The sequence below is a fragment of the Poecilia reticulata genome, linkage group LG16 (assembly GCF_000633615.1).
Source record: "Poecilia reticulata strain Guanapo linkage group LG16, Guppy_female_1.0+MT, whole genome shotgun sequence".
Taxonomy (NCBI): domain Eukaryota; kingdom Metazoa; phylum Chordata; class Actinopteri; order Cyprinodontiformes; family Poeciliidae; genus Poecilia; species Poecilia reticulata.
Window position 1 is genome coordinate 22,996,239 of NC_024346.1, and position 17,992 is coordinate 23,014,230.

General features: G+C 39.8%; 1 protein-coding gene across 6 annotated transcripts in view; it reads right to left on the bottom strand.

Annotated features, from left to right (window-relative positions):
• The window catches only part of LOC103478357 (RNA-binding motif, single-stranded-interacting protein 3), a 170,591-nt gene that overhangs the window by 11,770 nt on the left and 140,829 nt on the right, over positions 1–17,992 (bottom strand). For 5 of the 6 annotated variants that reach the window (XM_008432136.2, XM_008432135.2, XM_008432132.2 and 2 more), the window contains exons 7-10: positions 15,933–16,039; positions 11,937–11,980; positions 7,499–7,595; positions 5,871–5,921 (exon numbers count right to left, since the gene is read on the bottom strand). In XM_008432136.2, coding sequence (XP_008430358.1) covers positions 5,871–5,921; positions 7,499–7,595; positions 11,937–11,980; positions 15,933–16,039 — 299 coding nt within the window. The remainder of the gene's footprint in view (positions 1–5,870; positions 5,922–7,498; positions 7,596–11,936; positions 11,981–15,932; positions 16,040–17,992) is intronic. The other variant, XM_017309584.1, reaches the window with a different exon arrangement.

The following is a 17,992-nucleotide window of genomic DNA, read 5'->3' on the forward strand; positions in this document are numbered from 1 at the left end:
TTACCTCTGACTGGAGAATAGTTACCGCGTCTGCTGACTGTGTAGCCGCTCGCTCTAGTTCAACAATGGATGCGCCATGTTGGTCATTGGACGTTTTCAGGACGTGAATGGCACTTTGAGTCTCGGTTTTGAGGTTGAGGAGTTCTCCTCTRATAGTGGTGGACACTTCTTCGATGCGAGTGTCTATTGTCTGACAAATTTCAAATTTGGTGACTTGTAATTCTGTGCGAAGAGAGTTTATAGCCTCAAGAATGGTAGCATTAGCCATCGGGTAGCTACCTTCAGGCGAGTCCGGGGCGGCTAGGCCTGGTTCTTTCGTTTTCCTGTCCTTGTTGGAGGTATGCGTCCTCAAATTTGCTTTCATCCTGCCCTGGTGCGGTTAGATAAAGACCAGACTATTTTCTCTGTTGCAAAACTGCCCAAATGTCAAGTTAGTGATAAATATATTTCCAAATTTGCAGGAGCTCGAGGGAAACGCTGCCTACTCCTCCATTGCTCACGAGCGCCCCGCTATGCTTTTTTTGCCCAAGTCCGTCTCAGCACATTTGGCAGATTTGTGCAATGAGAGTGCAAGAACTCTGAGTTTGCAATGGGCTGAAAATGAGAAGCCCGCATAAATGTGTCAGCCTAAATGTGTCAAGTGGCGTGCATCATTTATCAAAGTTAGCAGTTGTTAACCGTGGCGCAGCAGAGAAAAACCCTGTGCTACCACTCAAACTGCAGTGTCTTTCCCCGTTTCTCTCTCTCTCTCTCTCCGTCGCAGCTTTAATTTGCCGAGCTCTGGATCCAGGAAATACAATGACTAGGCTTCCCCCATGTATTCGCATTGGGATTTTGCGGATGCACAGACGGGGTTTGGGAGCAAAACGCACACAGCCCGGACATGCTTCTGCAGAAGTTTTCCTTTCTTTGTTCCGATTTATCCCTTGTAATCCCTTCCTTCTCTCTCCCCTTTCTCTGTGCGCGTCTCTCTCCCTTTTCCTTGCACTGTCAAAGCCCCACTTTTGCTATTTATTTTCTATTTCAACAAGCCGTCGGCCTTCCCTCCCTGTTATCTCTGTCTTACTTCTTCCAAGTCTTAAGCTGTCATATCAAGCAGTTTGCCAAATTATTAGATGGGACATTTATTTGAAAGTGCAAAATGGACCACAAAAAAAAAGAAGAAATTTAACTGACTGTCAAAAGTGACCAAACGTCTCTAAGAGGGATGCAGCACTCTTGAAGCTGCTAAGATATTGACGGGGTGATCACAGAACCATAAAATGTTTTACTGCATCGCAAGAAACATGTTGAGGGGGGGAAAAAAAAGGCGCTAGCTAAGAATTTGAGAAGAATCAAGCACGGAGCTACCAGGAAACCATCGTCGTCCAGGTTTGTCATATTCCATACCTGAAGCCTACCTGGAGTATCTACAAGAACAAGATGTTCAGAGCTCAGAGACAAGGCCAAGAGCTTAGCTGTAGATTTTGAGTTTATAACCTGAATCAATCGCCATCACTAAATATGCATTAACAAATATTCAACCACTCTAAACAGTTTATCTGGCAGAAATTTTGAATACCAGAACCTCTAAGGCAGGGGTCCCCAAACTTTTTCCTTCTCTAGTGGGGGGCCGGAGTCAGTTTGTAACAGAAAAAGTGAAACAGAAAAAGACAATTGCAGGAGTACCTAAATGTAAAAAATATATCGTTTTTCAGAAAGCACAATCAAATAACTCTCTCTGGGTTCTTCGCAGAAAAAATCTAGGAAGGATTATAGTCCGTATTTTCCGAACTATGAGCCACACCAGACTATAAGCCACAACCCCAAAGTTTTTTTTGTTTGTTAAACCAGTAAACATGCACATCTAAGCCTCAGATATCTCTGCCGCTCTAGATTTTCCACAACAATGCAGCAGCAGCAGCAGAGGGAGGCAGACACGCAAAAATTGAGTCATAACAGGTCAATTGAATATCACATATATTACAGTTGAAAAAGAAAAAGTTGCCAAGATTAGATTTAACAGAACTTATTACAGTAGTTTCCGAACTGTAACAGTAAAAGTGCTGATCCTTCGTGTTGCTACTAGTATGTGGTAAATCAGTGGTGCCAACCTGTTTATTACCGCTTACTGGTCAAGACTTGGACATTTTGTTGCGGCCCGGGAGAGGGCAGTGGGAGGGGGGATGAAAAGTCAGATAAGGCTTCTGCATGTTGGTGTTTCCACTAAATACTGAATATGCCCAATTTGGGTCATCTTGGCCCTTTTATCGCAGCATGTGGGGTTTTCCCTGACTGGGACCGAGAACACAACCTGTTGAATGTGACAGGTAGCCAATCAGAAAGCGCGGTGACGTAAGAACAGAGGGGAATCCCAAACAGCTGACATATTGCGCAACTGAGAGTCCGGTGGATATAGGAGATGATATGTGGAAATGTTTATTATTAAATCTAAAAGGTCATTATTATGTTTATTCAGTTAAAAATGTTAACTATAAAAAAACATTCACCACCAAATCATAGTGCAGCAAATAGAGCGGCTGCTCCCGTCGTCTTTCATCCACCGCCTTTTCTTTTTGTTACGTCTTTTATCTCTTAAAATGACTCCACAAACTATAACTATTGCATCTATATCGTCATCTGTGTTTGGTTATTCTAAATTCCCGCTATGTTGGGGGTTTTACTGGATTATCGTCTGGAATCGGGATGTTCGTGACTGGAATCGGTTTGTGCCGTGTGGCTGAACACAAACCGATTGAACCAGTTGTACTTTTATCAGCTCTGTGGTAACAGAAGTTTGGAGAATCGGCCGAAGCTCTACTCCTCTCCTCTTGACCACTGCCCAAACGCTCTGACTCTGGTTGCTATGGTAACGTTTATATATCCCATTGAAATAAGATACAGAAGTGTCACAAAAACGAACATTTTACTTTCGTGAAAATTTTAACTCACGATAATGACTAACGGGAGCCCTGAGCTTGTTTCTCTGCAACCAGAAGGTCCCATCTGGGAGTGATGAGAGACAACGACACCCGAGCTGTGTTGCTTGAGCACAGGGTGCTTGGTCTCTATGTGGTAAAGCAGCTTGAAGCTTCATTGCCTCTTTAGCAGCCGGTCGCCGCATGTTACGCACAGCAGGTTTGTAATGTGGGAATCACCTACCGGTCCGGGATAAATCCATTCTCCTGTCTCTTCTCTGGGCCTTTTCCCCTTTGCAAAGAAACTTTCCAAAGACATCTGATCTTTTTCTTACTCATTTTGCTGTTTGTGGGCTCAATGTTGGCGCGCAAGTAACCAGACTTCCAATGATTCATTTCCTGCTAAAGAGCCCCCTGGTGGTTGAAGAAAAATCCGCATATAAACGGCTTATAGTCCGGAAAATACGGTATATGAAAAAAAATCTAAATGCTCTGGTATTGTTCAGGGGGCCGGACCAAATGTGGAGGCGGGCCGAATCCGGCCCGCGGGTCGTAGTTTGGGGACCACTGCTCTAAGGCGACTGCAACATGAATCTAGTAGGCCAATGATTTTTTAATCCACTGGCCCTGCTGCGCTGAACAGCAATCAGCTTGTGAGATGAGTACAGGCAGGACAACACTGTTCCTTCCTCTAATTAAATACTGTACTCTGCCTCATGAATCAACAAGGGCACAGGTTTTATATTTCTACCTCAGGAGAGAAAATATAACACAGGTTTTGGCTCAGACTTTGTGTTGGGCTAATTGAGAGCCTTTGGGACTCAATCGGATCTAATTGGTTACAGTCCCTGAAAAGCCAAAACGAGGGAAAAAAAATTATATCAAGATTGTGCAAATGATTAGTATCAGAATGAAAGAGGAACTGGTAGTTCTTCCAAAGAGTTTATTGACTGTACACCCACTCTCAGAGTCAATATATGAGTGCTTGTGAGAATCTATAGCATGTGTGGGTGTGTTTTTCCAACAACTTTGCTTTGCTTTGTTTTGTTTTTCTGGCAAAATATTATCCGTCCTATTTTTTTTTTATTCAAAAATGTGCATAGATACAAAATGTCCAGCATTTGTGCAGTTCTGCATTTGCAGTTCTATTTCAATCCAGCAGGGAGCAATGTTTTATCGTTGATTTTACAGATAGCTCTGCTGAGCTTTCCAAGCTGCCGTTCGAAGGAGGCGGCTCAGACACTGAATCAGCAGAACAAGAGCGAAATGTAAAGGTGTGTGTCAATAGATCTAAATAATCAATAAGTAATATTATTGTAGAAATTCAATTGAATGTGTGAGACATACTTCTCATGCGTATTCAATACACGCTGATGTACTTCAAGTATCGGCAAACAAAAAGAAAACAAATTCAGCTTCTCAGAAAATTCTAATAATACATACAGTACAACAACCAATTAAACAGAATTAAAAGAGAAACATCATCTGCTAGGAAGTATGTCCATGCACTGTGCAGTATAAACACTTATTATTGGTCCGAGTTCCTTTTGCATGAATTACTGCTTTAATGTGACCAGACAGCCTGCAGCAACTGCTGAAGAGGTCAGGAAACCCAAGTTGCTTTAACCGTGGCTTTCAGCTCTCCTGTGTTGTTGGATCTGATGTTGCTCATCTTCTTCTTGACAATACCCCCAATAGATTCTTTATAAGGTTTACATCAGACCAGTCTGCTGGAGAATCGGCCCCAATGATGCCATGGTTGTTGCTATGTTTGACAGGACAGGTGCCAGGTGATACTAGAAAATAAACTGTGCATCTCCATAAAGTTTCTCAGCAGAGCAAAACATGAAACGGGTCAAAATTTCCCTGCTAGACTGCTCAGTTTGCCTCTCCTGTCTGTCTCCAGACTTTGTCACATTAATGTACTGCCACTACAGGAACAGTTCAGACCTTCTTCACGTTGTTCTCTCTAGTTCAAAGGTGGATTAAAACAGGGGCAGCTGTGCTGCAGCTCACATCTGTGGTGGCTCTTGAAGTGTTGACTCCAGACGCGTTGCACACCTTGTAGAGCGCCCTCAAAGTCATGAATGGGCTTTGCATCTTACAAGCATCATCTTAGGTTATCCCAGCTGCATCCTTTATTCTACCATTCATTTTTCCTCTTAATTTACATATGTGTGTGAAGAGTTGGCTTTCATAGCAATGACCATTTGTCACTTGTTTGCTGGACAACAGTCAAATCGGTACTCTTCCCCATAACTGTGGAAGTCATAGAAAAAATATCTCTATTAAGAATTGTTTTTTTTTTTTTAACCCTCTGACAATCCTAAGAGGGGTTCCAGTGGACCCCGCGTGAGGTTTTTACACTGTGTGCAGTCCCAGAGGGGTCACACTGACCCCGCATGTGCTATTATGAGGTTTATTTTCCATGATTTTGGGAATTGACACGTTCCCATTGCCCGACTGTGACATCTGCCGCACTCCTGAGTATCACGCTAAGAATGTGGGAGGGTTAAATGAAGAAATGTTGAAATTTTTCAACATATTTGAATTGAATCACAGAAATAAACTTTTAGTATTCTAGTTTAAGATTCACCTTTCTGCCTCAATATGAGTTAGCTGACATGTTACTGAAATCTTTCTAGCATCCCTTGGTTTATTTCTCCCCAATAATTTACTGTAATTAGTTTTATTTTAATTTCTGAATTTTTGGAGATGGTCTAATAAGTAAAATCTATTTTTTTTTAAAGACTACGTAAAAGTGTTATTAGAATTAACTTTAAAAGATAAATGTGGCTATATTTTAAATCCTGACATTAATATGAAGGCCCGATAATGAGACATGCTTACGGAGTGAAGGACAGACATAAAACGAGTCAGAGCGAGGGACTAATGAATGCAGAAAATGGCTCCACCGAGACATGATAACACATGATGAAAAATCAAAAGAAAAAGTAGGCTTTGAAGACTTACTGTAGGTTGCATAACATACTGTTGATGTGGCATCCATGATGTACTCTGGACCTACATAGAGACAAGGAAAGAGAAAAGCCGAGAGAAGAGAAAGTCGGAGGATACGCCAGTTATATCAGATAAAGGACAGAAAAAGAGGAGATGGGGAGTAGGACAAGAGAGGACATGAAAAAAAATTTAGAGCGATTAATTAGGAGGGAGGCGGAGATGAGCGGCAAGATAAAGCAAAAAGCCAACCAAGAGACAAGACAAAAGAGAAGAGTTTGGTAAAAAGGTTTTGTATCCATGACAGGAAAGCAGAAAGAAAAACAAGTGGTATTCAAAATGAGAAGGAAGAGAGTCAAAATGAGACAACAAAAGAAGAAAAGAAGATTTAATCATCAGTCCCTGTGGCAGAACATGACAGCGGAAGCTGAGGGTTTGCTGTACTTTAAGTTAAGCTGTAATTATGACAAGTTACAAAGACCACAGAGAGCAAAACTATCCACCAGTTACTGCTTCACAGTGAGGGTTACATCATCAAAGCTCTCTTGGTCACATATCACCACTTTCATCTTGTTCTGTTTTCTGCAGTCCCTGAAGGCTACTTTGCCACATGTAAGATACTGTACGGTTCACAGATTGCAATATAATGCAAATGCGCATGTTGGTTTATCTACGGTATGTGTAAGTGTGTGTCTGCAGGGAGATAAGGCTGCGTAACGTAGGCCAGTCTCCTCCTGTGTCTTCTGCAGGAAGCAGGATGTGACTTTGAATTCTGCTCGGCTGAACGTGTGCCTTTGCATTTGTGTTTTACATTTGTTTTCCTAAAGCCGTGTGGGGTGCCGAGGTGTCTGTGTCGAAATCTGTGTTTGACAAGCTGTCGATCAAGAGCCTGCTCAGGTTTTTAAAGAACCACAGCTTAGATTATCAGGCAGCTTTGATATAACTTGTTTTGATGTGAGGGGAGCAGGCTGGACACACTGGGACGGGGAAGTGGAACAGAACTTTAGGATCAGAGCTACATGGACAGGGTAAAAAGGAAAATGTCAGTGGTTTCCTCAAAAGGCCTTATTCCCCGTAAGCATAGGGACTACACCTCAGATAAGGTGGGGTGTTATGTTTGCGTGTGCATGCGTACATTAACACCACACACATGGCTGGTTATTTTTAGCTTGCAACATGTTCTTATATGGATTTTGGATAGGAGTAGGCAAAGTTTAACCCCTACAATCTGTAGATTTTCTTGTCTTATTACAAGTTATTATTTCATATCCATTATATATATTTTGGCAGAAACACCCAAACATAATGTATATTAAGCCATTCACATTGTCAACATCAAAATCACACAATAAGCCAGATGTTAGTAGAACACCTCCAAAATATTAGCTTTCCATTTTTATTTGAAAAGATAGTGGTTTGGAAAAGTATCTATGCCACGTGAACTTGGTCACATTTTCTCACACATATTTATACATTTTTAATTGGGATTTTTCTGTAATAGACAAACACAACATATCACATAATAATGAAATGTAAGAAAAGATGCATGATTTGGAAAATGTTTTGCGAACAAAAACCTTGCACACATACAAAGTGCCAGGCAAATACACCATGGACATTCAACTATGGGACGGTCAACCCACCTGATATGTGGAGACAGGGGAGGCAGCAATGAAGGGTGTGATTGATGTCTGTGCAATCATCCGATTGGTGGAGATGCTATAGGGTGAAGAGTAGAATCTATGAAGCATACAAGACAAACAGTCATTTTCATCATCTACAGTACAGCATCAAACAAGCTAAATGCGGATCAAAACTAAATCAGAAGTATTCCAAACAATGAATGCAAAAAATAAATAAATAAATAATCAGTTAAAAGGCTTCTCTGCATAACCAGCTCTTGATTTACAAACCGTGTGTAGCTTCGTGCAAAGGTGAAAATGAGCGCCTCTTTGTTTCGAACTGCCAGGCGGATGTTAGCTCAACGCTGACAAAACGAATCAGACATCATCAAAGATGTCCTGGAAACAATAAATATTGCAGCTTCATTCTGAGTCAAACCATCAAAGTCATCTAAGAATGAAACTTGACACTGCATTTGAGTGCGCATCATTCTACAAAGGAGTCTGTTCTATTGCCATGCATGATAATGAATTACCCCCTTAATGTGTGAGTGGGTGAGATATTTCAATATTGCCCTTTATGCCTCCACCTACACAAATGGTAGATGAGCTGTATATGTAGCATCAGCTTTTTATGCTCCTTTTACTCTTCGACCTATACCTCTATCTGCCCTTCTGAATCTGTTCCATTTCTTTTTGCCTTTTTTTTTTTATTTCACCCCCATAACCCTGCAGCAGTACAATGCTGTGGCTCACAGTGCTTTATTTATCATTGTGTACCTAGAGAGGACATGTTTCATCCGCCAGGCCATGTTGCTGTGCCCGATCGATCCTAAAGTGTCTGTTGGCTGAATAATGGTGTATGAGAGGGAAGGCAAAAGAGATTCAGAGACAAAAGGAGAAACTCTCCTCTACCCGTATCTGACACAGTCACTTGTGATTTCATAGAAATGGTTTGCTTGATAAAAATGTGATTTTTCTTATTTACTGAAGAGACTCGATTAAAAACAAATTTTCTTTTTTATCGTCATCACTTCCACGGTTGCCTTGGGTATGTTTTGACAGTTAAATAACACTTGTGTTTTTTTACACATTTCTTAAAACTGTATAACATTACACAGGTAATGTGTAAAAAAAAAATAAAGTAAAAAAATATATAAAAAATAAAAACTGAGCTCCTGTATCTCCCCCTTGTGGTCCTACTAACATCAGCAGAAATGCAGCGCTCCTGGTCAGAAACAACCAATCAGAGCCAGGAGGAGGGTCTTAGTACAGTCAATCATGCTCATGTATGCGCTGTAGCTGTGCTAATAGCAGAGAAACAACTTACCATTACAGAAAAAATCTAATTAACTGCCGTCATCAGTGGACATACATAGTAGCCAGAGTGTTCACAGCCGGCTTCATTGTGGTGAACCAGCTGTAGTGGAGCGGAGATCAAGAGGCAGGATGTGACCAGGCCCAACATGAGCTTTATTTGCTGGTGCTAAGACCTTCCTCCTGGCTCTGATTAGTTTTTACTGACTTCTGCTGATTTCTTTTTCTTTTATTCAAAGGTCAAATTAAGTCCCCATCACATTTCAAGCCTTTGAGGAGAATGTCAAAATCTCAAGTCTTAACCCTCACTCCAAGAGAAGTCTCAAGTGCTTCACGACTTAAACAACCATTTTTGAAGTACATGCAGGCTATCTCATTTGATTGTATTGCTATAGCTTAGGAATTCAAAACCTTAACTTTCGGAAAAGTGCAAAATTAGTAAAGGAAAAAAGAAAGGAATTAATTGTTATTAGATTCTACACTGCATCACAGATGTCACCATGGCACAGTCAGAAAGCTCACCACAAGAATCACATTGATCACTTTTAATGTACGAAACACAAGAAAAGTAATGCGGAAACAGGATTCTGGCAATACTAGTCGACTCCTGCCAGTAAACTAAGAAAAATCTCTACGCTCGTATTATTGGGCAAAGATTCAGAGGATAAGACATCATGTGTAAACCACATGAAAGTAGTCTAAGGGCACAGGCATGGATTTCTTCCAGCAGCACTGTGTCAATAACGTTTATTGATTTTCCAATAGAAGACCAAGATAGGAGTCAGTCAACTGATCTCAACATGGCTGAGGTGCATTTCACTTGCAGAACTCCAAAGTACTGATAAATAACAAAAGAAAACAGCTGCACTGAAAGTCTGGCGATTAGTCATATTAAATTAAAACAGTTGTTCTGTGTGAAAGCCACAGTCTGCAAATGATTCCCACTGGAAAACTAAATTTGACTTGGATTAACTTTCCCAGTTGTATGTCAGCCATTGAAATGGTTCTTCACATGAAGGAGGTAGATCTGCTGAAACCTTTTTTTTTTTTTTTTTTAAGTTGGAGGTCTCCTAAAGTGAATCTTCAGTTTTATATCTACTTGAAAAGTTCTTGAGTAAACTTGAGAACGTAAAGTACATCAATTATCGCAGCAATTATGTCGGTTGCCAAACGCTTCCAGGCCTAAAGATTTTGAGTCTAAATTGAAAATGTCTGACTAAATGTAGATTGAACCAAACTAGAATTCAAACTGAAACATGTTTGAAGAAGTATTGATGATGCGAAAACAAGGTCCCTTACTGAAAAAAGGTACTGGCATGGATCCATCTTTTAGACTACAATTAATATATGACTTGCATTACAGATACTGTATTACTGTCATTGATGAATACAAATAGGGACAGCAGCAGGGTTATTCAATATTGCTCTGTGATTGTATTTATTGTATTTTTCATTAGACTGATGGGTATTGAGAGTAGGAAGTTGTGGGAAGAGGACAAATCCAAGGTTATTGATAGACGCTATTAGCTCTGAGCAGCAAACTGTCAATGGCGACTCCAGCACAGCTATTTAAAACAACGCACTTAACATGTAATGGTGAGCAGAACACCAATACAGCAGTGTATGTAATCTCTGGTGCAATCTAAACGCAAAGTCAGGAGTTTTCCATGACAAGCGATAGATTTTGTGATTTACTTATGATGTCAGTAACTTTTAAGCAAATAAAATGGTGAGAGTTTGCAAAGTCCTGGAGAGATTTGGGGTTTAGATGATGTGGAAGTCAGTCCATTCATCCACTAATTCATTGTTTTTCACTTTGCAGAGGTCAAGGGGGGTCACAGGCAAACTCTGGGATTTCTCTCCTCAACAACACCCCTCTATCTCATTCTGGGGGATTCCAAGGTGTTCCCAAGCCAGTGGGTCCTCAGTTAATCCCCAGGATTTTCACCCAGTGGGAAATGAAACCAAAACCTCCAATTAGAGGCAAAAATGACACAATTTCACAAATCTGGTTTTCCGTCTCAACAATCAACTGCACCCGAGTTCAGAGTGGCTGGGGAAATTGTAATTGATTCATACCCTTCCTCTCTCTCCTTGGGCTGACTTTAATTTTGCCTTTGCCTTCCTCCTGACCCTGTTCATCCCTCCATTTTTATTCAAACCCCTTCCCTCCCTTCTTTTTGCCTCTCTAATTAGCTACATTAGCATTTCACAGTCGTTTAGCGCTTCGCCGGAAGAGGCTTGGATGACCTCGGAAGAGAGGTCGGCGAGGACTTAAACAGCCTGAAGTCCACAGATGCTTGTGCATGAGCATGGTTTTATGCATGCATGGACCAAAACTAAAGTAATTATTTGAAAACTGAAAGCAAGAAGGGGTAGAAGACAGCGATGAGTCAAAAACGTTGTTGATAAGCCCAAAATGTCAAAAATAATTCTTTCAACCGCAGAATATAAGGCTGAGTGAGCAAAAAAAAAAAAAAAAAAGGGATGGATATTTAAGATGAGGTGAAAATGCAAAGGACAGCAAAATGCAGATCTAGCTGTGATAGTTGGAAACGTATGAATGAAAAAATAAAAAACGGACGGCTGACTGAGCTGACAGGAGAAGAAAGGGAACACAGAGCTGGGAGCAAGCATCTCCTCCTGGGAACGCATCACCAGAAGCATTCCTAGCAGACATGACCAATCTCCAATTTCCCTCTGAAACTCTACACACACTCTGCTCTCTGCATTCAACCCAGGAGTGCTGAAGATAGCCAAGCTGACGAAAGTCTTACAGCAGGACTGCAACACCGCCCAACAACCCCATCTGCAATCAGAACCAACACGTCTGACAGCTGGCATGCATAGGTGCATAAATAAATGCTCCATCTGCAAGAGCCAGATTGACGGAGCAAATGTGTGCCTCACCAACCTGTGCATTCTGCTTCAGCGCTAGTAAATGCAACGTGGGCCCATGCCTTCAGGTGCTTTTGCTCATCAGGTTTAAATGTTTGTGGCACTTTTGTTCGTCTGCGAAGCCGTCTAATGTGACTGATACCGATGGCTATTCTCAGCAATAAAATCTTGCAGAAAACTGCCCTCAGAAGTAAAATAAAAATGTTTAGCGTACTTTAGCAAGAAAAAAATAAAGACAACCTACCCGTTCTGCATTGTTGTGGGGTCATATGTTAACGCCATGCCGCTCTGTTGAAGGAAGAAAAGAGAAAAACATGCAAGTTTAAGAAAATATACTAGTGCATACTTTACATTAGGTGGAGAGGAGAAGCCAAGAAAATCCTAAACTATGTTGAAAAAAACTCTTGTGAAAAAAAAAACAATTGTTTGCTCTCAGGGCATTTATGTACAACTGATGGTTGACCTTCGTGTAAGAACAGATACCTGTTCCAAAAAGCCTACTTTATATAACAAAGAGCTCCTCTATGCAGCTTTTTGACAAACAGATTTAACAGAGAAGAAAAGAAACAACATTTAGAGAACTAAGGGAACTACACTGTCTTGCAAATTCTGCATTTTTTGTGTTCTCCACTAAATGAGTCAATTATTTGCAGAACCATTTGCTCCAAAAATGGCTGCAACCTTTTTCAGTTCAGCTTTTCACATGGTTGCAGATGTTTCTTTGCAAAAATGCTGAAGCTCTGTTAGACCCAAATGGACAGCGTCTAAGCATTAATTTGTCATACTTTTCACAGATTAACGTCTGGACGTTGAGTTTGGATACATGATTATGACTGGCTGTACATTCAGTGTAGTTTTCCTGCTCTTATGTAAACCTTATCCAAGTCCTTTGTAGCCTCTAAAATTCACCCTGAATCTATCTCAGTCCATCTTCCCATCAACTCTGACCAGTTTTTTTGTCCCTGCTAACAAAAACAATTCTCTCAGCATAATGCTGCCACTACCATGTTGGCACAATATGATCAGATCACCTTCTTCAATATGTTTGGCTTTTGGTTGCCATGATGTTTGGTCTCTTGTCTGCTTCTTTGATTAATCTCCTTTATTTTATCTATTTACTAATTTGGCAATACTTATTCAATGGTAATTGCCCTATTCTATCACATAAACATTTCAGTAAATGTAATTGAAGTTTGTGGTTGTAGTGTGACAAAATGTGGTGAAGTTCAAGGGGAATGAGCACTGGCACTGTAGAAGTTAACATTTACGTGTGTGTTAATGATAAAAATAAACTTGCAAAAATGTCAGAAAATACTGTCAATATTGCCTTTTTTTACATCTTTAATGTAAAAATCCTTCAGCATCACACTGGAAGATATTTCAATCAGCCACCTTTATGTGAACAATTAAAAATGCGACAACTTTCATCTTTTTCTATTGCTACAATAATCATTATAAACATGGTGAGGTCATCATGACTGAATTCTAATAAGGTTGAACATCAAATGCTCAGCACAATGCTACAGAGACTGGGCCATTATCTTAAAATTAAAATATGCTAAAGAGTTCTTTTATTACCTGGAACAATTTTTCCAGGAAAGAAACACCCTGAGGATTAACAACGAAAAGATGCAAAATATAAAACCTATTAAGTCACAAAATCGAAAATCTGTCACTGAAGGATCTTTACACCACATCACTAACAAATATTTCATTAAATGTGTGAAAAGTAATGTTATGCTAAAAATGCAACTTTTCTAATGAAAAAAAAGTAAAATAAAATATTCAGAGCTGTAAAACTGACTTTGGTAAGAAGCTATTTATCTGCACTGCTGTTTTCTTCCTCCTCACCTGCAGCACAGTCAAGAAATGATTCCAAGCTTCACATGTGCCCTGTGTGTGGTTCTCTGAACACAGGTGTTTTACTTGTGTGTGTAAAAATGTGTGTGCATCCTTGTCTCAAGGCCAGGCTCTTTTAGAAAACAGGGGTTCAGGGAGCCGAGCTGAGCGCGAGCGTGCAATGAAGCACCTCAAGCATCTCCACTGTGAGATGTCTCTATTAGTCAGCCTGGACTCTTAAACCCAATTCCAGAAAATGCATAAACCTCTAACAAGATGCTCTGGGGCCAAGCGAGCCTCGTCAGAACTCTGGACGGCTGGAAACTGTGTGAAGAATTCTGTGGAGAACACTCAACATTTATTTCACGTCGACACAAAAGGTTGGAAAAATGAGAGAAAATGTGAAATTCTAGCACCAAGGCATTTAAAATGAAGAAATACAACACTGTGTTGAAATTTGTTTTCATGCATGTAAGGAGGAGTTTCAATCCGTTACATCCTGAAGGATTAAAGGTCAAACACAAACATCACGGTTGCCCATCGCGATGAAGTCGCCGCCTGGTGCCGTTTCGCTCCACTTCACCACACTGCTCTTTCCCAACCTCCTTGCACCGCGAGTGCTGAGAAAATTTTACTCTGTGCGTGGGTGGCGACATTATTTTGCACTTTTCCGTTGTTCTTTAAATTAGAGGTTTGGCATCCAGAGTCTAAATCTGAACCCACTCTTTGTGCAGCAGTCAATCTGCTTTCAGTGCTCAGCACAAGGTTTCATTTTATACGGAGATGACAATGTAGAGGTGAAAGTTTAAACAAAGAGAAAAAAAATTGACTTTGCGAAAGTTTAGAAATGTGATATTTCAAATTTATGCAAGGCCGGTTTTTATATTGTCTTCAGTGACTCGAGTTCAGCCCACTGTGTGTCACTGGAAATGAAAACCGATAATGACCGAGCAGGGAAGCTGACAAGTGCCGTGGAAATCTTCTGTAAACGCTGAAAGTCAAATAAATCGAAACCGAGCAGAAAGTTGAGATTTCATTGGTTTTCATGCATCAGGACAAAAACCAAGAGATGTAGAGTGAAAAAATGGTGACAAGTTTAAAAAAATATTTGTATGTATTTAAAAGTGAAACATTCAAATGGCTAAAACTGCCTTCGCTCTGATTTTCCTTGATAGAAATCAGTACAATCAAATTGGTTTCAGAAATCTATTACTTAAACTTAAATTCAGAATTTTGTTAAAGAACATTAGTGATCAAGCAGAGATGAAAGGAAGACACCAAGCCAGTCAGACATAAAATTGCCAATCAGGAACTCTTCTGGAAAAGTGTCAAAAAAAAAAGTCATGCTTTACAGAGAGCTATGATATGTTCAACTTACAAATTCCCATGAGCTGTGCCTCTTACAGGACGACACCAAAATGAAGTTTTTAGGCCAACATGCAAAACACTAACTCTACATATCTTTATGTATTATCCCTCTTCAGCTTCACACTTATGCACGTCCCTGTGTTGGTCTGTCACGAGGGTCAACAACCTTTACAACCTAAAGAAATGTTTTTGAATAAATTTTTTCCAGAGCTGCAAAACCTCCATGACCCATCAAGGGCACAGACTGTAAAGTTTTATAAATACCTACTGTATAATTTTTTGTTGTTGTATGGTCACAGAACGATCATGTTAACTCTATGTTATGGTTGTAAAATGTATAACAAACAAACTTTTACAAAGAGAAAAATAATATATTTGATACATTCATATTTTTATGTATAAATAAGAAAAAAAAATTTGTTTGTGGCCCAAAAATCTCCATACCAATTGTTGTCATGTGGTGGAATATTTATACTTTTTTGCAAAAAAAAAAAATACATAGAAAACTTACTAAAATCAGTCTTTTTTTACATTACTGCTCAGTTCTCTCCCTCCGCACAGTATTGGACCATCACCATTAAAAACTGAGTGATTTAAGGTTGATTAGATCTTGCCATTATCTTACGCAATTAATATCTTGAAAATATTACTTTTGTGGCCTGTATGTCCCGTGTAAATTTAGCCTAAACAAGATGTCAAGCTTGGTTAACCCATCAGATCATTTCCAACCACATTTTAATATCTATACACCTTGTATCGTGAACCCAATTCTAAAAACAGCTCAGGCTGGGACGTCAATGACATTATTAGTGTTGGAGTGTGAGCATGATTTATTAATAAACACACATTTTTTTGTTTATTTTTAGCGTTTTGCATTAATGATGTCCCAAGTAGGAAACTAAATGCCTAAAGTTTTCTTAAAAGTGTGTGTTGCAGTACTCAGGACTGCTTTGAATGGCTACAAAGGATCCTTTTCATTTATTTATTTTTTCTGCTAAGTCCTGCTTTGATTGTTTAATAAGCTCCAGCTCACCTCTCCTTCTCTTGTCCACGGTCGTCCATTCTGGGGATATTTAACCTGGCTCTGCCTCTTCTTCTGGCCTCCATCAGCAAACTTGCACAACAGGGGCTCTGCAGGAGCTAGACTCAATTAAAAGGAGATGGAGACAACGACAAGGAAAAAAAAAAAAAGATAAGTTACTCATCTTAGAAGTAAGAAAAACCTCAGAATGTTTCCAAGATGAGATGAATAAAGGGAGTTTTATGCTGCGACTTAAAAGCAAACATACCGTTAATCAAATGGACCTGGAAACCACACTTAACCTCCAGCAGAACCCTTATCTCCTCCACAGCTTTATCAAATCATCTGAACAACAGTCTTATCGCCACAATTTCTACAACTTAGCTTTCTCGAAAACAGCCTTGACACTGAATCAAAGCCACAGGCTAATCATCAAAGCATGCTAAGCATGGTTCAAAACAAACCAAACAGTCATGCTCAATGCCCCAAATTATCCCCACACTTTGACCCCGGGGCAATGGGTGCAGATTACAGCTGCTTCAAAGAAAACACAGCCTCTTTCTGGACCAGAGAAAGCAGAAAGACTTGATTGCAAACTGGATTAACTGAGTGTGACCCCTCCATTGGACCTCTATCTGAACTCTAGAGTACTAGGTGCTAAATAAAGAGACATAGTCTGGTGACAGTGTTGACACAAAAAACAAACAGGCTTGGGAAATACAAAATTATTCTAATTTAAGGGAATATCTTATGAAAACGTGTCAGGGTGAACAGCAGTTTCTGTTACAAGCAAATTCTTCTGCAACAGCACGAGTCAAAAACATATTTAAAAGTATAATAGGCTATTTATTTAGACAGCTTGATGTTTTATGTAATGTGAAAGAGATTTGCTTGCGCTTTGATAAGCCACAAATTTAGCTGTACGAAGACTGTTATTTTGTCAGACAGACTCTGGGACCCACATTCTCCTATGTAGTTACATAACTACACAAAAGCTGTTCGCGTTAATATAATGTAAGGAACATAATCAAATTCAACACCTCAGGTGGGCTGAGACATAAAAGTCCAACACATGTTGAAAGCTACAACATTTAAAAGATATTGTCCGGTATCCTGGGAAACGCCAAATGACTGTCAGCTGAGCTGTCTATCCGTCTCTGTTTGTTGCTGGAATTATAGCGAGCCTTCAACTCTGAGCTCCAACTTGTGGAAGAGGAGGTTTAATCTCTAATCCTTGAGCACTGATATCCTGCAACTTCTGGAAGTGTCCCAACTCCATCATACTGGGATGAAATGACTAAAAGACCTCCTCATGCAGAGGACGTAGAGTGTCCTGCATGTTTTAAACATCTCCGTTTCAACATAAAACCGTGTGTGAAGAAAATTTGTTTCCCTTTTCATCACTTTAGCACCTACCGTGTAGCTTGTTTGCGTGTGTGTATTCAGTGAAATTTGCTTTGTGAATCTAGTGCAGAAATAAGCAGCGGCCTTGCGAATTTCCACCGTTGTGACAAAACATTTTCATAGATTTTATCATGCATCCTTTCATTCATCTGAACAATAGCAGAGGGCACAGTAATTTTTCAGCAAAATGACAAAAAAAGAACAAATTTTACCAAGTTGTTTTCATGTGTGTTAACACAAGTCAAAATGGAAAACAATATTTTGTCGACAGTAGAAGGCTACTCTGAATTTCATGATTCATAATGAAAAACAACAAAGAAAATTGAATTTCAACCACACATTTGAAATGCTGTACCATGACAAAACTCTGAAGTTTAGCACAGACATGAAAGCTGTATCTGTGCTCAGTAGCTGTTCTGTTTCCCTGGTCGAGCAAACAGAGCAAGACACGGCGACAACAGCTGACAACACATCAAGTATTCTGGCAGAGCATGTTTTTATCTGTCTTTTCTAAAGCAGAACCCCCCAAAAAAACAGCTGAAACTCTGTTTACTATTTTCTTGTTGTGCCTGCATGAAAATGAGTCCTCTGAAGTAAACAGAAATTCTTACTTTACTTAGCAGCGGCGTTAGCATAAACATTTTAATTATACACTTTACACTTATTAT